At 33.3% G+C, this 22,786-nt stretch overlaps 3 protein-coding genes across 4 annotated transcripts in view; 1 reads left to right on the forward strand and 2 right to left on the reverse strand.

Moving 5' to 3' along the window:
* Nucleotides 1-15,762, forward strand: LOC140062479 (uncharacterized). Of its 2 annotated transcripts, XM_072108715.1 has the most exons (21): nt 1-142; nt 497-527; nt 2,130-2,276; nt 2,498-2,668; nt 3,249-3,410; nt 4,487-4,654; nt 4,815-4,985; nt 5,603-5,772; nt 6,254-6,310; nt 6,442-6,531; nt 6,866-7,051; nt 7,468-7,564; nt 7,658-7,935; nt 8,034-8,202; nt 8,380-8,490; nt 8,698-8,861; nt 9,350-9,457; nt 10,223-10,334; nt 12,559-12,655; nt 13,587-13,686; nt 14,675-15,227. In XM_072108715.1, the coding sequence occupies exons 1-21, from the start codon at nt 107-109 to the stop codon at nt 14,762-14,764; spliced, it is 2,715 nt and encodes a 904-aa protein (XP_071964816.1). In that variant the 5' UTR covers nt 1-106; the 3' UTR covers nt 14,765-15,227. The 2 variants fall into 2 exon arrangements, with proteins under 2 accessions (XP_071964816.1, XP_071964817.1); XM_072108716.1 differs by lacking the exons at nt 1-142; nt 497-527; nt 2,130-2,276; nt 2,498-2,668; nt 3,249-3,410 and adding an exon at nt 3,948-4,047 and having other exon boundaries at nt 14,675-15,762.
* On the reverse strand, nt 15,627-22,667 carry LOC140062480 (uncharacterized). Its single transcript, XM_072108717.1, has 4 exons — nt 22,499-22,667; nt 21,103-21,381; nt 20,339-20,423; nt 15,627-17,379 (listed from the first exon to the last, which is right to left on the reverse strand). The coding sequence occupies exons 2-4, from the start codon at nt 21,302-21,304 to the stop codon at nt 16,428-16,430; spliced, it is 1,239 nt and encodes a 412-aa protein (XP_071964818.1). The 5' UTR covers nt 21,305-21,381; nt 22,499-22,667; the 3' UTR covers nt 15,627-16,427.
* The window catches only part of LOC140063025 (thyroid hormone-induced protein B-like), a 9,293-nt gene continuing 8,717 nt past the window's right edge, over nt 22,211-22,786 (reverse strand). Inside the window, exons 6-7 of the mRNA XM_072109451.1 lie at nt 22,499-22,643; nt 22,211-22,215 (exon numbers count right to left, since the gene is read on the reverse strand). Of these exons, the coding sequence (XP_071965552.1) occupies nt 22,211-22,215; nt 22,499-22,643 (150 nt within the window). The remainder of the gene's footprint in view (nt 22,216-22,498; nt 22,644-22,786) is intronic.

A 22,786-nucleotide genomic window follows, 5' to 3' on the forward strand; every position in this document is an offset into this window, starting at 1 on the left:
TTCACATTTTTTACGAATTATAAAGCTAAAAGTTGATGTGAAAGAGTTGGATATTTCAACCAAAAGTGACATTTTTGTTTTCCTTTCTTTTCGGATTTTTATCAAAATGGAAATTAAACAGATATTGTTGCTTGTTTTATTGGTAAGTTCAATCACTTAGTTCTGATAATACTGGAAGGCATTCTAAATTATATAGATTCGCTTGCTTTACTTCTTTTCATTATTAATAATACAGCTATTTAATGTACATACGAAGTATATTACATACATTTTGCTTGTAAGATTATCAAAACAATACTATAAGTATTTTGTGCTGTGGTCAGCAACAAACCGATTTGAAGAATAGTTTACACAAAACAAGTAATAATGTTATATTAATGAAGAAATGTTTCCGAATGAAAAAACACAATTATAGGAAATATCTGTAGAGGAGGGGTGGCGTGTAGAAGAGGATCGCTGTCTTAGTTAATCATTTTCATGTTGTTTCTTTCTACAGATTGGTTTGATAGGTGTTCCTCATTCCATGGGTAAGTTGTAATAATAAAACAACTCGTACATATTAATGTTGGTTGGTTGGTTTTCCAATTCGAGGGTATGTTTACGTTGTAAAATTGAGATAAATATAAATAATTTTATATTCACAGACGTCTAAAAGGTTAATTTTTAAAAAACGTCTAGTTTGAGGGATTCTAATACGAGACTAAGCTACTAAAGATCACTTGTGAGAGAGAACTGTACTTTATAAATATTTATTGTATTGAAATATTTTGTTTTTATTGCTTTGTGACTTTAATATTCGAATCCTCCAATTTAAAATTATTATTATTATTATTATTATTTATTGTCATTACAATAAACAAAATATGTTACATATTGAAAAATAGATATGAATTATGAACGTTACACTACTCGTATTGATTTTTAATATGTCATATTAAAATTTCTTGAACTACTATTTATGACTTTATTGATTTGACGTGTTGAGATATACCAATCGTTCACTTTCCGTTATATAACAGCCAAGTTCTGGTGGCTAAGACAAATTAGATGTATTAAATGCAATGGTATTTTTACAAGAGTTTAAAATAGGCTAAAAGTGTTGGTTTCTGCAGCCTATCTACAAGCTTATGTAAAATCACTATGAAGTGAAGGTGTAATAAGTAATAAATTTACTTATTTTTCCCACGTCCAAATTTATTCACAATTCACAAGTACATTTACAATATTTAATAGTATACCAAAAAAAGCGAGTGCTTGTTAGTTTGGTAACTATTGAAATATATTTAAATGTACGGTACATACATGCCAGACAGCATTCAACAACAATTATGTACAAAAAAACCAAAAAAAAAACCAACAAAAACAGCATGGGTCGCCAACGACCGTTCAGCATTTTGATTTGAGTTGAGAATTAATCTTAAGGCTCAGGTACAGGCATGAATTTTAAATATAATATTTGGTTAATTGTACATAAATCAAATATTTTTAACAGAAATCAAGACGAAAAAACATGAATTTCCCTTAATATGGTCAAATACAAAATTTGGCAAAATTCTTCCATAAAAACCAGGAAGACTTTTTTTCAGTAGTTAGGTAGTTAACATAATGTAATAACATGTCTGGTGACTCCCCAGACGGTGAAAAAAGGTGGTGGATATATGGTGGATAATTTTTGCTATAGCATGAAAATGAAAATCTGAAGTTGAATAAAAATATCAGAAATGTAATATTCAAGTTATATTACCTATATTTAGTCATCTGATAACATTTTTTACCACACCGTTTATTTTTCATAGCTTTTTAAAATGCCTCTCTATTTACAACATTTTTGTATAAAAGAATAGAGATTTTACTGTTTTAACTATCCCCCCACTGATAAAAAGTGCTTATTTTTAACAAGCTCGTGTAACACAAATAAAATCCCAAAAATTATGAAACATAGGGGAAACTATAGATCGATAATTATTGGAATTTATGATCAATAGAAATTTTTTGCCCACACCTGGCCTTTAAAGTTAAACTAGTTACGGCATATCTGGAACTAATAATTATTAATACAGTAATAAATTATATAATTATAATGCATATTAGGCCTAGTGGTTATTATTTGTATGTTTTTGTATCGACAGCTGATGGATGGTTGGAATGGGGAGAATGGTTTCCCTGTACAACGTCATGTGCTGGTGGTGTAACTATACGAATCCGGGAATGTGGTGGCACGGATTGTGTTGGAGACGAGTCTCAAACTGGTCTTTGTAACACCGAAGGCTGTCCAGGTAAATGTTTATATACAATAAGCTTGATGAAGACCATCTATCTTCAAGGACTTATATAATAGTAAAAAGTTAGTAGGCCTAGACTTAAACTGACATGGAATCGCACCATTTCCCTCTTATTTTAACCTTATTGTCTTCTTGTTAGATTAATTGTTAATTAACTAATACTGTAGGCCTAAATATTTTGTAAATGTTTAATCATTTGCTGGAATATCTTTCAGTTGATGGAAGCTGGACGGGTTTCACAAACTGGTCACCATGTAGTGCATCCTGTGAAGGTGGAAACAAGACGAGGACACGAAGTTGCTCAGATCCTGCACCAGCTTATGGTGGTGCAGAATGTGAAGGCGATGAAGCAGAAGTGGAAGAGTGCAACTTACAAGAGTGTCCAAGTAAGTTACAGAAGTCTATGAGAACCATTGTAAATTAGTTTTAAATGCGGTTTTTTAAATCGTTTGCATGATGTAAAACTCTGTCTGGTGATGTGCAATACTGAATACTGTATTATATAATTATACACTTTTAGTTGCGTCACATTATAGGCATATCAGATATCAAATGTATGGTGCTATATCAGTCAACAGCCATAAGTGTAGATAGTATGTATATTTCTTCTTCTGCAATTGTTACGATTATATGAGTATACGATTGTATGTACTTATTATAATTATTATGTTGAAATTATACAATGTAGACTTTTCAAATGTCCAGTAACTAAGTTATAATGACAGGGTGATATAACGATTGGTTTCTACTAGTAAATTAATAATACTATTAAATTTGATTTTGATCTTGTTTACCAATGCGATCATCATCTACTCAGTATTCATAGTCATGTTTATGTTTCCTGCAATGATCAGTGAACGTAAGCTGAGTGCTATGTAATTTTCTTTTCATTTGTTTTCGAACATAAAATGATGATCAATAACTGAATTTTTAAACACTTCTGTACTCGTTTTGTCTTTATTCTAGTTGACGGTGATTGGTCGTCGTGGACTCAATGGACCAGCTGTAACACCGATTGTTTACAATTTCGGTATAGATCTTGTGACGACCCAGAACCTGAATATGGGGGAGCAGAATGTGATGGTGATGATATTCAAGAGCTACAGTGTAGTATTCTGAATTGCCCACGTATGTTTGTTTTGAACTGAAATGATCTATTTTTTAATTTAATTAATTAAAATCTGTGTTGACAAAAACACAATGATTATGGCGTTTTCGACGACTGACGTGGCAAATCGAAAGCGGTCAAAAGCTTATTTCACACCATGTCCTTACCAGGACGTAAGCGCAATGCAAGCGAGTTGACCAATCACAATTCGGATAATCCATCGCTTGTAATTGGTTAAAAATTCTTACGTCGCGCTTACGTCGTTGTGTTACATCCTAGTCGGAACCAAGCTTAAAGCCCCATTCCCTACGTTTTTTAGATCTATTTTAAGATCACAAACTATATTTAATGTAAAAATAATACTATATGGTCCTATTGCGATAACTTTTTTCGTCTTTAAACGGTTAAAAATGTGAAAAATAAATCGATTCTAATAATTATAGAGGCCCGCTATAAATCCCAAAATGCATTGCGCGCGGATTGATATTTTTGTTTTTCACCTGTAATTCGCCCACTTTTCGATCGATCGTGAAGCCAAAACAAATGGAAGACTCCTAACTTTTCAGCGAAAATACCGGGTTTTCCCCAATTTGTATCAACGGAGTCTGGCAAAAATAGAAAGACAATTAATGCAGCAACTATACAACGTCAGGCTAGGTATATAGCTAGCGTACGATGTTCGTACGTTATCGATGTTTACCAGCTAGGCCTACAAAACTAAGCCTAGCTAGGCTAGGCCTAAGACCGTCCACGAGAGGTCGATCGCCGCGAGCTACTTAGGTAGTGCATTGTTTCTCACTTTTTATCATAATTTACCATAAAACGTACATTTAAGACAAGGAATGACATGGTTTAATGTTTTTAAAGTGATATATATGTATTATTTTCCAAAAAACGTCCAAAATTGCAGGGAAGGGGTCTTTAACATTGCGGTTCCTGAACTACCCATTACAATATTTACGGAGCATGGTCACTGTCGTTTTTTATTTCTGTTCTGAGGGAAGGGATGTGAGAGGGAAGAGAAACCTGTTATTTGTTATAACAAAGTATTCATTTCTTCTAACTCATGTTGTCTTCATAAATGTTTTGTCTACAGTTGATGGCCAGTGGACCGAGTGGCATGAGCAAAACTGTGACGCAAGTTGTCGTGGTAGAAAGGTTCGATATTGTGACAACCCCCAGCCGTTACGTGGTGGAGCGGATTGCATTGGCCCGAGAGTAGAAGAATATGGCAATTGTAGTTCATTTGACTGCATTCAAGACGGTAAATTATTGATTTTTGTTAATTTATACACCAGACATGATAATAAAAATTTGAAGAATGATGTTTAGTTTCTGATTGATTAATTTATCATATAATTGATTATCTTAAGTAATATAATTAGTACAGAAGAACTATTTCTTCCCAAATTCATGTACAATAGGTGCATGGGGAAGTTGGAATGAGTGGTCCGATTGTTCCAAGTCCTGTTCATACGGTATTCAGACGCGGTATCGTGAATGCGACAGTCCATGGCCAAGAAACGGTGGAGCACCATGTCCGTCAAGTGACTCCTACATCTCTGAACGCACATGTTACATAGACAAATGTCCAAGTAAGTTTGCTTATTGATGACGATGTTATATCACTACCATATTTGGGTATATCACTAAAATAATTTGATAGTGTAGACGAAGCTTTAAAATGGGCACTTTTGCTGTTAAATTTGTTTATTTTAAAGATTGAATCGACATTAAGTACAAAACAAAAACCAAATGTAATTTACTATGGGTAATTACTGCACAAATTTTCACTTTCGTCTTTGCGATTAGAATGCCATTGCTTTATAAATATAATAATTGTTTATTATGTCGTTTATTTTGTGAGTAAATGACTCGACAGGTGTAATAGAACAAACACATGTACTGGTGTATACTCATCAGGTAAAATAAGCAGGAAGCAATAATTCCAAAACGAAACAAGTTAAAGTACCTTTGAGAAAAAACAGTATGCATAAATGTCATTTTGTATCAGTGCGAAATAAAAGAGGCCCATTAAAACTGCGCTACACATTATAAATAGAAAGGAATTTTAGATATCATTGTGTACACGATCAACATTGACATATGTCATAGATTATGACATTAATTTCTAAATGAAAAATACTTTAAAAATGTCCTAAAATTAAAATTTACAACAACTATTTAAAATGTATTCATTTTTATTCAATAGAACCACTGGTTCACAGAAAGAAATATAAACCAAAGAGTAGTGACCGTGACGTCGACTATGCTTTGATACTTTCGATCATTTTCGGAGTTCTTGGAGGTCTAACATTGATCTTACTAATCATTCTTACCATTCGCCGAACTCAGCTAAAGAAAATGCGAGACAAGGCAGTGGTAAGGCAACTGATTCTCATTACTGTATCTTCTAATAATAGTATCTTAAGTAAATACACACCATCTCCTCATATGTTTTGAATGTGATGTTATCATGGGAATGTATGGGTATATGGTATAACTAGATACCACCGAGGGGCTACTAGTTTAAAAAACCTTAGTATAAGAAAGGTATTCACTTTGGTGTCAATCAAGGACTTACGAAAGTTGGAAAAGCTCTCGAAAAAATCTGTAAAAGCAGTAGCTGATTGTAAAATTTTTTTAAAACGTTCGGCGTTTTCCCGAGTATTTATTATAATTATTTAACTGTGTATGCACCACACACGAAATGGAAACACTTGCAAAAGCAAGAGCTAGGGGAGCAGTAGCCTTCAACAATAAAGTTTGCTACTAAATGGAAGAAATATAATGAAGGTATCAATAGTTTTGATTGATAATCAATAAGTGATCTAATTTTTTTTTTATTTGGGTTGTTAATTAGGAGGAGCGAGAGAAAACACCTTTATACAAGGAGGCTGCCGAGATGAGTGTTATACCGGTACGTTATGAGATAAAATAGATAGCAGTTTGTGTTTGTTTTTATCTTTTCCATAATGAAAGAATAACCTTTGAAATTTCCAAATCACTTTTAAACGACGACCATAATTATAAACTGTTTTTTTGTTTAAGGTTGGGAAGCGTAGCGCCGCTGCTAAATTACGTCGTCAAAATCTAAAAGCTAAACTGAAGAAACCTGATGAGAAGAAAAGGCCAACAACTGTAAGAATATTGTCCATCAAAACTGTTACTTCTGTTTAGAAAAAGTTAAAATTTATTGAAATGAAATGTAATTTGTTACTACCGGATAAATGATAATATTCATGATCGTATTACAATGATATGCCACCAAAATGAAGATGTTCCATTGTTTGTTTGAAGATTAGACAAAACAGTGACTGAATCTTACAACCCCCCCCCCCCCCCCCACAAACAACAATACAAACCAAAAAGAATAACTTTTGTACATTGCATTGGCATTAATGTCCTATTTCACACTTGTTTGTAAATCCTATCAATATGAATCGTCATGTATCGTAACCTTTCAATCTCGCAGTTTATCGACACTGTATTTCAATTCAATGAAGAATTCGACGATATTGGGCGACCACAGAGTTCGCTGTTAAGATCAGACAGTGTACTCTCTAGGCCGGAGACAGCTACTTTTGACCGTCCAGAGTCCCGACAAGTTACCTTAGATTCTAGAGCTGACACCCCGATGATGGTGAAAGGCCTCAAACAGGTGGGATGTTTATGTCTTTGTTACAATTTTTAAGTGATTACAATTATCATTTTTTATTAAATAACGTGATTATTATTATTATTATTTTATTTGTATTATTCTATTATATTATTCACCTAGTTAACTGAACTTTCCTGGCCACAAATTCTTCCATATAATATACATAGAACAAAAATTTACAAAATATTGACCTGGTCCACTAAAATTGACCCAAAAATAGTTTGAAAAACACGGACTACTTTGGTTAACACAGCACAGTACCACTACAAATTCGTTTATGTGACACGCGAGTAATCTCGTGTGACAGGCGAATAGTATTCATATTTGTATAAAAAAAGCCAAGAAGCAATTGTTAATTTAGAATATTTCACACATTTACAAATTTCAATAGGGAAGAATTGATTTATGTTTTCTAGATTGATCAACAGTTGCGGGAAATTGGGTCTGTAAACCCAAATGATTCGGTGGCAGGTATGACGTCACTTGAAGCGGTACTTGGGATCACACCAGGCGGTAAGAACACACATCATCATCATCATTTATATACGATTGTTGGAATGAAACAACCTTTTCAAATTTTCGTTTCAAATGGCTTTCTCATTGTAGGAAAGAAGTTACCAAGCTTAGGCCAAGAAACTGTAGGTACCAACCGTCTACCACCCATTTTACCACGAGGTCTACCATCTTTGGACGCAGCCATGAGCACAAAAGGTCTCAAACCAGTCGGCGTCTTGCCATCTCTTCAAGTCAACACAAACTCGAATACTCTTAAGGTTCCAGTTACGACTCATCCACAACAACTTAAAGGGCAAGGTATCACTCTCGATGAAGCGATGGGCGGCGGAAAGACTTCTACAAAAGACTCAAACGCACCGATGAGCAGGGTAATATTTCTCTTCAACTGCTGTTTTACTTTTATTCGAATATAGAAAAGATTTCTGGTTTACTATAAACTTACATCTTCTTGTACATCTCTATTTAGGAGGAAGAAGTAGATGAAATTGTTGAAAACTTTTGGGAGGTTCCACGAGAGAGTATTGAGATGATTACGACATTGGCTACTGGAAGCTTTGGACTTGTGATGAAAGCAAAGGCTTGGGATCTTCTTAGTAGTCAAGGGGCCTCTTTGGTTGTAATCAAGGAACTTGACCGTAAGTCTACAGATAATGGATTCCAGTTCTACTCTAAAACAAATTTACTTATTTAACAAGTTTGAATGTAGCTTTAATCTCGTTTTCGTGTTTTTTTATTGTTCAAGTTAACCTTCACAGATTACACAAATTGGGAACAGTTTTATGATATGATTTTCTTTTAATTTTATCTTGTAGCACAAGCGTCAGTAGCCACACGAAACGCGTTCCTGAAACAATTGGACGTACTTAAAAAGCTCGATACACATACAAATGTCATATCTCTTCTTGGTTGTTGCACAATTCTTGGTAAGTTATACTAAAGTAGTGTGAAAAAGTATAACATATTAAAAAGTAAAGCTAAGCTAATATTTTAATGTTTCAAATAAGATAATTATTATTAATTAATAATTAATTTGTGGCTGCTAAACAGCATCTTTTTCAAAAGAAATTTGTACTATTAGTACTTTGATGTTATGATAAAAAATATTCCTAAAATGTTAAATTGATTGACAGATCCTTTGTATATGGTATTGGAGTACGCCCCCAACGGTGAACTACAGAGCTTTTTGAGACGTAACCGACCACACACACCAGGAGCTAAGCCACCTGTATCCAAAAATCTAATGAACTTCGCAGTGCAGATTGCCAAAGGAATGGCGTTCCTTCATAAACACAAGGTACAATAGCCCGCACGCGCAAAATTGACGCAATTACTGGCGTCGGTGTATTAAGCTTGGTTCCCACTACGACGTAACGCAAAGACGTAGACGCAAGCGAGCTGACCAATCACACGTGACTGCTCGAATAATCCATCGATTGAGATTGGTCAAATCACTTTGCGTTGAGTTACGTCCTTACGTTGCGTCCTAGTGGGAACCAAGCTTTTGTAGTTCCAAGAGTGACTAAAGAGAACCAAACATAAGTAAGTAGCACATACAACTTTAAATATACTATTAGCATAGCATAATGGATTAAACATTTCAAATTTTTTTGCAATTTTAGTTGTTTTGATATTTAGAAAAGTTTCATCGTTTTCAATACATCGGTACCTAATCTTATATTATATTTGATTTGATTATTCTCATCACGATTGAATAGCTGATTAATAATTACTGCTTTGTTACATATTTAGCTAAATATTAGTAACAAAAAAACTTTGTTTCAGGTGTCCCACGGTGAACTGTCCAGCCAAAATATTTTGTTGGGAGACAGACTGGTTTGCAAAGTGTCGAATGTTGCTCGTGTACGCAACGTTGTCGAGAATGTAGCAGAGGTAAGTGATTTGTTGTCCCAAACCTTTCAAAAACATTTCCAATCAGTTGTAATTTTGTGTTTATACCAATACGCGTTCCATATTCAGTTCATGTCATCAATGATACGTATATTGTAGTATTATTGTTTATGCGTTTCTGTCAAGACTGAGAGAGAAATTAAAGTAAACGACTTTTCAAAGCTCTTTTGAAACGAATGAAGTACGTTGTCAATATAAATACAGACAATTCAGAGAAGTAGGCCTACAAACATATGAAGTTTAAATGTCTAACATACCCACATACGCAATATCATGTGAATCACTTGAATGTGATTACGTCTGACGTAATCTTTATACTAAGTACATTTGAGAATATTTGCGAAAAAAAATCGCAAGTAATTATCGGGTGAGACTCGAATCCACGACCCCCAGATCACTAGCCTGGCGTCAGAGTAGGGCAAAACATCTGACCAACCACTCAACTTCCTAATCAAATAACGTTTTTAGAGTATCAATCAAAGTATCAAAAACTGTTCAATACTTATAATGGATATCGATATTGTCCAATCATACATTTTACTTTGTGTTAGGGTTAAAAAACCCAAAAGCCCATGTGTATTGTGAGAAGGATATAAAGGGGTTTAGCTATGCCCAATTGGATTAAACTGCCATTATTAAATAAATGAGCAGGATATACGAGTCATATGATATAACAATGTGTATAGGCCTATGATGCGTATACATGTATAAAGAACAACTCAGTTCATCTATGTTTTGTTTTTTTAGGGACGTCTTGGCTTGAGATGGATGAGTCCAGAATCCATCTGCGCAAGCGTACAGAACGAACAGAGTGATTCTTGGTCGTTCGGTGTTCTTCTTTGGGAGATTGTTAACTTTGGTATGTACTGTTTGATTACACCTGATGCCAAAGCAGACATTTACTTTCCTCTGCTATTTTAAGGTTGTAGCCCTAAATTTGTTTGTAATTAATATAATAATCAATATAATATTGTATGTACTACAATGTGAGTGGGGGTGGGAGGCGGGGGGAGGGGGGATGGATATGCACAACAAGATACCCCTCCCCTATTAGAACATAACACAAACCGGACTTCTCTATCTTATTATAATTTGAGTAGAATATATTCAATTCTTTACATCATATATACATTTAAAAAAAATACTACTATATACTATACTAATAAAGAAATATGATGAAACAACTAACTTTTTCAATATGTTAGACACTGATAGCTTTAAGTTACACTTCCAAAACATTTGAATACTTTTTTGTGCAGTTATTGTGTATTTAAATGTAGGGGAGAAAACAATGATAAAAAAAATACACCATGTAGTCACGTCATTATATATTTATACTTTTCTTGTAAATAAATATTATTATAAAGTGTTACATTATTGAGGTTATTTATGTTTTTAAAAATATGCACAAAATTGAGTATAACTTACCCTAATTGAAAGTAAATTTGGATACAATGATGAATGTGTCGGGAGCATAGGTCGGGACTGTTGATGTACAATACTGCATGAATACTGCATGAACGTTATTATAAAGTGTTGCACCTTAAGAAAAAAAAAGTAGGCCTACTGTTTTTGTATCAGAAATGCACACAATTCGCTAAGGCGAAATACTAGTATCTTCAACTATAATGAAGTTGCATACTTGGATTTGGGTGCAGGTGGGGCTACTGGCATTTGTTACCTAATAGTAATAATACAGTCTGATTTTTTATCTAATTGTAAAATACATTACACAAGCGTTTCGGAATATTGTATATCCAGGGAAGAGTGAAATGTATATGCACAGAATTTAACTGTGCCGGTGGGACTTGGAACGTTTTTAATACCTAGAGTGGGCCTACATTACGATTCTTTAATAAATAATTCTTTATTTAATACATATATCTTATTAAAGTGTTACACATTAAACATAGGGTAGGAAGGGGTAGGGTAATATATCAGAAATAATCACAACATTGAACATTCGTGGTGTAACTTACCCGACTGATTTTCGAACGTGTCTCTCCTACCGGCGGGAAACAACAAACGGACATACGTAATAACACGTTGAATAGCGTGGCCTCGTTCATTTGTTGTTTGCTTGATTTTCATAAAATTTATTTTATCAACAAGTTATAACCGCTTTAAAAACGAATCAAAAATCTTTACATGGAACTGTTTGTAATACACATAAAAAAAAAATATATTTCTAGAGCGTCATCTGCTTATACCCATTGATGAGTTTTACAATAACACACCTTTTTTCTCTTACTCAAATTATAATAAGATTATGCCAATCTTAATTTGTTTTACCTTCTTATATTAATGTGTCATGATATTATAAATTCAGTAAATTGAAATGAAATAAATGTCTTAAAATAACAAATCAATTAAACAATAAATTTGATAATAGTCCGTATCGTTTAAAAAGTGTTCATGTTGTATTGTTAACTCCTCAGTATTGAGTATTAACTTTACTGAAAAAAATTGGCTATAGAACATTAACCGAAAACTGGTATAGTCTTATCGATTATATATACTGATAGTATCAGAAATATTACTGGGTCGTGTGAATAAAAACCAAATTTGAAACATATCTGTCGTCTGAATCTCAGAAGCGAACACCTGTCACAGGTGTTGTTTTAAACAAAAGTCACAAAGTATTCAGAAGTGACAACACATAGACAAAGCAAATCGGACAGAACTTTCACAATCAATACAATGATGTAGAGTAATCGCAGAAACCTAATGCTTTTTTTATTTATAAAATAGACGTTCAAGAACAATAAAGGGGGAATATTTGATTTGTCTACACCTGCCATGTGTCACATAACTGTGCTGTACATTCTTGAAAATTAAAGTTGATCTTCAATTTTTATTAAGTTAAATGTTTAAAAACAATGGTAAAGTAAGTTAACTAATTAAATGACATTATTTCCACATGTTAAAGTACAAACTGTTAGCTATCCTTGTTATGTTGTTTTTCTGAAAACATGAATGTGATCTGAGATGCATGTATTGTATTTTGAATTACTTTAAAAATAGGTGACTCTGACATCGTAAATGTTTACATTTTAATGTAATGTTCGTTGTTCATTTTGAAGGCTCTACACCTTATCCAAACATGTCCGAAAAGGATATTAAAACTCGAATCAAAGTCGGATACCGTATGCCTCATTCAGCTCATATCACAAAAGATCTGTAAGTATTAATGCGTTAGAATTAGTATCAAAGTCGACCAAGTGTATTCGTTCCACAAAATGCTTATTTGATCATTACAATGCTTGTTGAACTTCTTCACAGTTACTTTCTTTTTCATGGAATAGTCTTTGTATTCATATGGTCTTTGTTCAACTCTATGCTTTGACATGTTGTAAAGCTATGGTTTCTTACACTAAGTTATATTTAGTCGCTTAATGATATAACAACATCTTTGTACAGCTGTGGCATAGTGACTCAGAAATTACTAAAATAAAACGACTATAATACTACTATGCCCTTGACGTTCAAATTAGGCCTAAATATAAATTCGCGGGAATTATTTGTATGCTGTTTCTGATCCATGATTAATAAAAACGTATGATGAAGTGTTGTGTGTGTTTTAGAAGGAAGGGGCTAACGGTAGGAGTTTGTAGTAATTTCATCAACATGGTGAATATTTAGGCTTACCCTTCCCGTTGAGTTTTGCAGCTGTTGCTGTCATATCCAATTCTCACTAGGCTAAAAAAGCACGTGCTAAATGTCACTTAACAATAGAACTTAAAATGTCCCATGTTAGTCACGATGACTGAGCATGCGCATCTGAAACAGAATACCCATTTTGAAAGATGCGCACGCAGAAAGTCAGTCGTATGGGATATGTTTTCTGTTAGCACGTAACATATGCTTTTAGTTTCTGTTCCTTCTTATTGTAATATCTTAACTGTCAATCAATGGGATTATTTTGGTTAAATATCATTCATTTATTCAGAATTTCCCACGACTCATGCGATTTTTTCCATTAAAATAGGTCTAACCACCATCTTATTTTTCAGTGCATAAAATGTAATGAATTGTTTTTAACTTAAATAATTCCAATGTATATAAATGACTCCATGGTCATACATGAGTAATCTATGATTTTACTTCAAAGGTATAACTTGATGAAATATTGTTGGAACGACGTACCAAGTAAGAGACCTCCATTGAAGGCGTTGGCATCGACAATTTGGAAAATGAATGTTGAAGGCATTGTAAGTATTTTTAGTAACACAATTAAGAAAAGAATGTATATAACTACATCGGGTATATTAGTCCTGACGTCACTCCTGAAGACAATCAAAGCATATTGATCGAATCGTCGAGAAACTCAACAGTTCTTTTCAGAACTAATGTACGTGGTGTACAGCAAACTTTATATAAACTATTGATCTAAAACCTAAAGTTGACGACTTTCATAATGCAATCAAATAGGCCTAATACAGTTTATGATTTTACATCAAGAAAAATAAAGAATTAGTTTTGTTCATAGTTAATATTCATCCTTAATAAATATCCTGTTAAAAACGATTTAAACTGTTTCAAAGGCAAACGTAATGTTGTTAATCAAACTCGTAGGGTTAAAGTAGGCCTTTTGTGTTTTTGAAGTTTTCAGCAACCCAGTGGTATACCTGGATTTGTTCAATTTCCAGCTCTTCCTTTGTTGCATTCTTAAAATCATATCCATAAGGGTAAAAGACAGTTCTAGAAGACGAAATCAACCAAAATTAAGTTTTTCTTCTACAGGTGTTGAGCCTTCCATATCCTGTTTGGTCAAAACATAAAGATGGACAGACGGCTTGTTTCCTATGTTAAGCCTGTCTCTTGTTATAATAATCTACATCAATTCCCACTAGATCTTCTTTTCTTTAGTTATGACGTACTTCCTTGCTTTGTTTTTCTGAACTTTTAAAATAAAATTTGTTTTAAACAATATATTTAAAGCGAAGTTCTATCTACTATATTTATTTTTGTTTAATTTATAAGTTTGAGTGACTTTACAATAAACAATTATTCAATAATGTGGCACTATGATATCCAACAAAATATTGTAAGATTTATCATATCTCCCACCAATATTTTTGTAATGATATGGGGTACATTATAAAGATAAGGACATGTAAAAACTAGCCACAACCGAGACTGTTTGAAATAGACCAGAACAGCATTCATATACGATCTAACTTTTCTATTTCTTTTTAGGAGCACATCAAGGTTAATGAGTTCAATTCAAAACTGTGTGTTGATATGGACGACATGCGCCCTCATACTCCTGGTTCAATCCTTTGTTAGAGTCAACAAACAATCGTGTGATATTGCATAACTTGTTCAAACTAAGTTAAAGGTCAAACTAGCATTAGTATGACTGTAATAAGTAGCGGAACTGTTTATGTCGGTCTATATCTAAACATTTCACAATCGTTGTACAGTACTCAGAAGATTAATAATAATTATGATAACAACTTTGATTAACTAACGTAATTATCGACAATATTATATACATAGATGCTTTAAATTAGTTTGAAATTCTTATTGTTTTTAGCAATATAATAAGTATATATTACGTAAAAAGTATTCATTTAGGCCTATAGATATTAATTGTTGTCTGGATCACTATACAGTAAGCGAGTACAGTCACCAGAATACACACTTACAATGAGAAATACATTATATATTTTAAAGAATTTTATTATTAGAAAAGTATTTTGGAGCTCAGTCTGGTAAACTAAATATAAAACGTGTTCCTGTACATTGATATTGTAATTACAATGATTTATTTTCAGTATACAGTATGTATTTTACCTATTTACATTATTTAAACAATTAAAAACCTGTTTAAATATTCAAAGCTACGAAAACACTTATAAGTGTTGGATATCTATATTTTTAAAGTTATTTAACTACTTTCAGACATATCATATACTCAATGTAGAAGTTTGTTGTTCAATATACTCAGAAAGAGCTAGTGGTTATGTACAATAACTCCGTTTTATTTGAAATTTCAATTAAAAAAAAGACCACACACAACATATTCAAATTTAAATAATTGGTTACGTAATTTCGTCAGTGAAACCACGAAAAGACATACAGTTTACGCGTGCGTACAAAAGCGGTATCATTATTATCAACGTTTCAACGTGCTTGTCACATTATTGTATCTTTTCTTGCCACACACTGAACAAATAACCAAGTAAAACAATAAAGCTTTTTAGTGAAGTGTTATAGACACAGACAGACAACATGGTAATAATATCAATAGTAATTTGTACGGATATTGAATATTATGTTGTACATGGTTATATCTATAATTGGTTTAATAAAGTATTATTGATGTATGTATATCCTTTGTCAGTAGTTTCTGATTGTAATTGATTAGGAATTGTTTTTCAAGAAACCACGGATTAAAAGATCATTCATCCATTACCGGTAAATATTTTAACAAGAAATTCCAACTTATTAAATCGAGCATGTAATAAGTTAACGGGTCAATTTCTTGAAATCCTAATTCGAGTTCAGTAAAAACAATGTCAAGATTTGTGACAGCTTTGCGTAGATATATTCTGTATTGTTTGTAGTTTTTAAATTAGTCATCCTGTCAGTGACATATGAAGTTATTTGCCTTCTCAAAATGCTCTGCCATAATGATGTAAACACATCTTTGCTAAATATATACAATAAAGATTTTTTAAATTATAAACAAAGCAACTAATATTGCAGATTTGATAAGATTTGTTGAGAAATATTATCATTATAGTAATAATACTTGATCAAAGTGAAGAGTAGGCTGTTATACTAGAACTTAGTTCAAAATAAGCAAAACATAATTATATACATTATTTTAGCTATTTACACTAATAATTAATATTAGTCAATTAGTTCGAAACGTAATTGTCTTTTATCAAGGAATGCATTCAGCTCTTCGGCATGAATAATCAAAATATGTAACGGCAACAACTTAATTTATTTCTGGTATTTCAGAATATATATGTGACTTTCTGAATTCACCTCCCATCTCATCATAGTCTGCAAAACAACCTATCCTGAACACCAGATTGCTTTCTGAGTAGTCTAACGTTGAAGTGGTATAGTCAGTATCTGATAGAGAATCAGAGTCTTCGTATATAGGGTTGTCTTCCCAAATTGTTTCATCCTCCGGCTCGCTATCGAAATCAAAAGCAGAATCTTTCGATTTTGCTAGAGAGGTTTTGGCTTCATGATCAAAAAGAGTTTCTCTAGGTTCAGCATAAATCGCATCACTGTATGCAAGATTGTCTGTCAAGTTGGACATGCGAACTACCGATAAATCACAATTTTGCTGAACTGGTGGTAGGAATACCGTGTGGTGAGAGTTCAATTTTAACCCATTATTCTGAACGTTCATATCACTATGAGGACGCGCGCGTGGTAATTCTGGTGCGCTACAGTATTCTCTAACATGGAAAGTATGTGCATGGCTAGTGTGGGGTAGACTAGGAACAGGCGGAGGAGGCGTGCGCGGTACCTTGCGCCTGAACTCTATCCGAGGTGGCGTCTTTTTCGACAACGGCCGCCGTACGTACATCTCGGGTCTTCTTTCATTTCCCATCGAACTGCTTTTTCTCGGTAATGTACGTTCCTTGAAGTCGTCGTTGTGACTCCATGTTTTACTTCTTGAAACAGTTTTGCCACCTGATCCTAGCCCGCTTACCACCACACAACCGGTGTTAACACCACCTTGCTCGTCACGTCGTTTTATCTCAGATATATCCTGATAAACGGCATCTTTTTCTACTAAACTGTTTATTGAGTACATCGAGTACGCATTATTGATGATACTTCGTGACTTCAAGTCATCGATACACTCATACGCGTTGTATAGTAAACGTCTTCTGGACTGGGCTGGAGTATTACAATCCTCTTCTTTTCGTCTGTGAAATTATAAAGAAAAGGTTATTTTTGGCATTTTTCCTAGTATAGTTTTGATTTCATCAATCAGTAGTTTGTGCCAAAACTACCATAATCGTATATAAGAGATGAAATAGTTATGGGAACAAGATTTCTTTCTTTCTGTTTCTGTTTTATAAAGTATTACAATGACCCATTCAAAATAATTATATATTGAGTCAAGTTCTACTTCAAATGCATCTGTACAAAGTCATTCACTTGTCCTTTGTACCAACTTTCTCTTTTCGTTCACCACCCTAACTTTATTGTTTTACGGCAGAACACAAAAGAAAACACCGTACATTTGCTAGATGTACTTGACAATACAATCCAGGTGTTTCGAAGTTCCTTTTAACCTTACCTTCTATTTAAGAAACAAATTCGATTGTAACTTTAGAATCTTTTAATCTGAAACGAACTCCCCGAGAGTTTTAACCTACAATTGCTATCCCCAAGACTTCATTTTGAACTATATTCTATCCTATACATTTTACTTGTTCGTAAACCTTTATTTGGGGAATTATTTCAAGGTTATTAATTTGATGTGAAAGGACCGTTTGAACTTGTGTCTTCAAGCTAGATGACTAAACACATATCTGTTCTGATCAAACACACATGTGAAGTTCAACTGTGGGTTTACTGTAGAATAATGAAAGTATAGGCTTACGGCTAGTGAGTGAGTAAAATATTGAATTTCTCAAAAATAATGCAGACATTTTTTTTTATTGTTTGCAATTTTGTTTGCAAGTTATCATTTTTCTTACTAATTTTAAATTTAACATTTAAAAGTTTCTTTAATAATTTGGTTGTTTTTCAAGTTATCATTTTTTTGTATTTCAATTTACTAATTTTAAATTTACGAGTAACATTCTAAATAATTTGGTTGTCTGTACTTGTAGGCCTAAGGTATATGCTTGATTAGAGCTCTGCAAAGTGGCTTGGAACGTGCATTTGAACTTAACCTAAACTTAGGCCTAACTCAACAGACTACAATGCTAATGGAATGGAACTAAACGGAACTTATGCAGTAGCATACAATTACCGGTCATTATAACTAACAGCTAATCTTGGTTAATTTCACACTTCCCTGCTGATATTGTATGATAATGTATGTACCACGTACACGTTAACATTGTGGCAATAACGCACGCGGTGTCTTTTATGGAGGGCGGCGGCTTATGGAAGGTGTCCGCTAGACATGTGTCCACACAGCAGAGGGAGATTAAACGATAGATTACATACAATGTGATAGCACACATATGCACACAACGCTGCACATATACACTGTTGTACGTAAACACTATTGCACAGCGAGTACAATGTGGCATGAAAACAATGTGTGGCACGCACATATCGCGGTACGAAACACGATTCACACGCACATCAAACCAAGATAAACACAAAAACAATCAAATAATACGTAGGGGAGGGAGGGGCTAAAAGTCACAGGGGTAAGTTGTCACAGTGCTTTTTCAACCCTTTAAAGAAATGGAATGTTCCAGTTAGTGACCTGATTTGTGACCCCTTACTGTGCACTTCACACATACCGAAGACCAAGACAAAACTATTTCTAGATTTCATGTACTAAAAACACCTCATTTTTTGGCCTATAGATCAACTTTTTGTATTTCTACTAAAAACGGTATGTATGCTTATCATTGTGGTTTACAAAGGAGAAATTTATGTTATAATGTAGTTAAATATCAGTGCTAAACAATGTACAAGTATGGTCGCTTGTTTACCACGGATTTTGTGTAACGAGTGGGTTTTCTATAAAATATGGCAGTGGGGCAAGTTGTCACAACCTGTGACAACTTGCCCCTAAACATTTTATTTTAGTGTTTTATCTATCCCAGTCCTACGGCCTAAGAAACGTTCCCTAGTCATATACACTCTCTTACAGACTATTTACTATTTTAGGCCTCTATTACTGTCATATAAATAAATAAACTGCTAGATAGGCCTATTCTTGCTTTGTAGGCCTTAATCATTTTGTTTTCTTGTCAATTGGATATAGGGACCCCTAATAATCGAGAAAACACAATGTTTATATTATTTTTTCTATTTTATTCATATGGTACGCAATTAAAAGCGTAAAAAAAAGTTTTAGATGAACATCAAAACCAAAGAAGAAGAATAAACCTAGCTCAAAAGATAAAGTGCACAAGAAAGAAATTGGATGTGTTTGTACTGCAAAGAAGATTATTCCGTGTCAGTTTCAGGAGGAATCTGTATCATGTTCTCTGTCTGTGAAGAATAGGCTCATGAAGATTGTGCTGGATGAATCAGATGCAGACTTCACATGTGAATGATGTTGCTAGCTAGATTTTATTTAAAGTGACATTGTAGATAAATGTATTGCGAACTCTCTACAACAGGACTATAAATAGACCTATATCGATTACAACATACTTTAATACTTATTATTATTGTTTTTAATACATTATTCATCATCTAAACTCACTAAAATATGTATAAACACACTTTCTATAAATAAATAAGTTTTAAGCAGATCTTTCATGCATATTGTCTTATTTTTAACGATGTGACAAAGTGCCCCACTGCATGTGACAACTTGCCCCATGTACGGGGCAAGTTGTCACATCTGACCCATTGGGGGAAAAGTGCTCCCCTGGGTCACGGTCAAGAGTATTTTCACAATCAATGGTCCCCTTATATAGACCATACCCTAGGCTATATTTGAAGGTACAAACTAAGTTAATTTAGCCTAAAACTTAATATTTATAGGAGATTAGAATGAATTTGTGACTTTTAGCCCCTATCTCCCCTAATGCCTCACAAACACAATGTGACACGCACGCAATAACGTGTGTACTTTAACAGCCACACACAAAGTTTGCTTGCATAAAATGTCGGATGAACAGTAGCACATAACAATAAGAATTAGTTAAAGATTAATAAATCTAGATAAATTAGTTTTACCTTTTAATTTTCCTTGTAAGGCAAACTATGATAAGCATTGATAGAATCAGCAACAGTAATCCAATTGATATACAGATTATTTCAACTACAACAAGAAATTAAAAAGTATACATTAAACACAATAACGTTTCATTTTAAAATTAAGTGTGCGTTTACACTAGCAAGCTTTCGCTCCAGGACGCTAATACATGGCATAGGCCTATACTGTTCGTGGGTATAAGCGACGTAGAAAACATGAGTTATTTATTATTCGTTATCTAGTACCATCTTCTTCATTCATTGTCTCCGGTCCAGTAGAGAGAAGACTTGTTTCAATTTCATCATATAATTATCTTTACTATGTCATGATAAAAAAATAAACATCATTTCTGATTAACGTTAACTTTCTTTTCATGATTTATATTTAATTGCTTCTAATTAACATTGGTTTCCGGGCATTCTGTACATTACAAAACGTTATGTTCTCTACATAGACTCACCGCATCCGTACAATTAGATATCATGTCATGATTAATTATTCAAGTGTATATGAGAATCCATTGAATCTGAATGAGGTTAGTATTGGAATCTGGTCATGTGACGGATACAGGAAAAAACCACTATATTTGGAATCTGGTCATGTGACGTATAAATGACAAAAGCCACCATGATATTTGGATTTGGTTCAGAAACCGAAAAGGGAAGGAAATGATGGTTCACTTATCGATATAATCTTGTTTCAAATGGTGTAGGCCTATGATCATGATGATGATGTGGAGACCTACCTAAAACAAGTGAGTAACCCCTTCCCTCCTGAACATTCTCGGGCTGGTCCATGGATGATACATCGGTTGTTGTTTTATTGACCTTTTCACTGTGGCTAGATGTTACCAAAGCGTTCGGATACTGCGTTCTATTCCCCATTTGTAACATTGGAGTCTGATCATTGTGGTCTAATGTGTGGCTGCTTGACTGACTTGTTCCCATCGTAGTAAACTCAATTGGATGTGTTATGGGATGTGTTATGGGATTTGTGGTTCGATTTTCACGAAAATACAAATATTCTGAAACAATTCAAGCATAAAAGAAAGTTTAAGATGCATTGTCCCACTGAAAAATAATTTTTAAGTTTTTTATTTAAATATGCCATGTTAATGTCACATAATAGTTATCCACTTTTTTCCAAAAAATTGGATCTAAACAAAATTTATTTACCTGAAAAAACTGTAATTTAAAGCAAAAAATGGTCAAATTGGCTGCCAGCCAATGGATTCCTGGTTGATTTTAATCATTTATTATGTTATTTTATAAATGAAAACATTCTTTTTTTTCCAAGGGAAGTGATTAACTTTATTAAAATTACAAAATTACCTATTCAAAGTCTGATTTAATTAATTTTCATTTTTTATGTTTTTTGGTGTAGTTAAAGTTGACTTTTAAAAAGAAACTTTTTATTGACAATAAAGGGAAGAGTTCATGGCTGTAACAATGGACTGAGCTAAGTAATTTAAAGTCCTTGTTTCCTACGTGACCATCCCACGCTCCCGCCCTTTCAATTTTCGCTCACAAAACAGAACTGGAAAGAAACAAACGACCTGGTCCACCATGGTCAATAATAACTTGTTTTCAATGTATCTGGTTTTATGTTATGTAGTGATTTTTTTGTGTGAAAAAGGTCAAATATAATAAATATTAGGCCCTATTATAGATATCAATAAATGAAATGTTAAAAATCTCGAATGTTGCTTCCATGAATATCCTTACAATAATATACAAACATTCATTGTGTTTTAAATTTATGATGAAATTACGTAATTTTATCGTTTATAATTATCATACATAACTCAATAATACTCAACTTGAATCTAATTTTATAACAATAGGAAACTACAATTAGTCTAACAATAAAAACACAATATGAAAATAACAAAACTATGCTGCATAATAAAAAAACAAAATAAAAACATAACAAACTAGAATAACATTTTAATACATATAACTAAACTCATTAAAAAGATTGAAAGTTTTTGTTTTATGTAAAACGCAAAACATAAAATTATGTAAGAACTATCTACAATAGATTTTCCACAACTTAGCACAATAAAAAATATTTTTTATCCTGTTTTTATTTTGATGAAATTACGATATAAAAATATGAGAAAGAAGAAACAATGACCTTACCTCTACAACCAAACACCTCCCAACGCAAGCTAATATACGAATGCCACTTTAAAGGGTGTACACGTATGAACCGAGCTTTGATTGGATCCTGGAAGTGCGCGCGTACAGCTCTCTTCCCTGGATTAGCACTATAACCACATAAAACCTAACATAAATGTAATCAAGAAACAATAAGAATGTTCACCTGATACATAGATAGAGCTTTCTAAGACATTCACAAAATGTTGTAGATCAATTTATAGGAGTTACTATAAAGTGCGCCGCCTGAAACTCTCTTTTTTAACCGGT

The sequence above is a fragment of the Antedon mediterranea genome, chromosome 11 (assembly GCF_964355755.1).
Source record: "Antedon mediterranea chromosome 11, ecAntMedi1.1, whole genome shotgun sequence".
Classification (NCBI taxonomy): Eukaryota; Metazoa; Echinodermata; class Crinoidea; order Comatulida; family Antedonidae; genus Antedon; species Antedon mediterranea.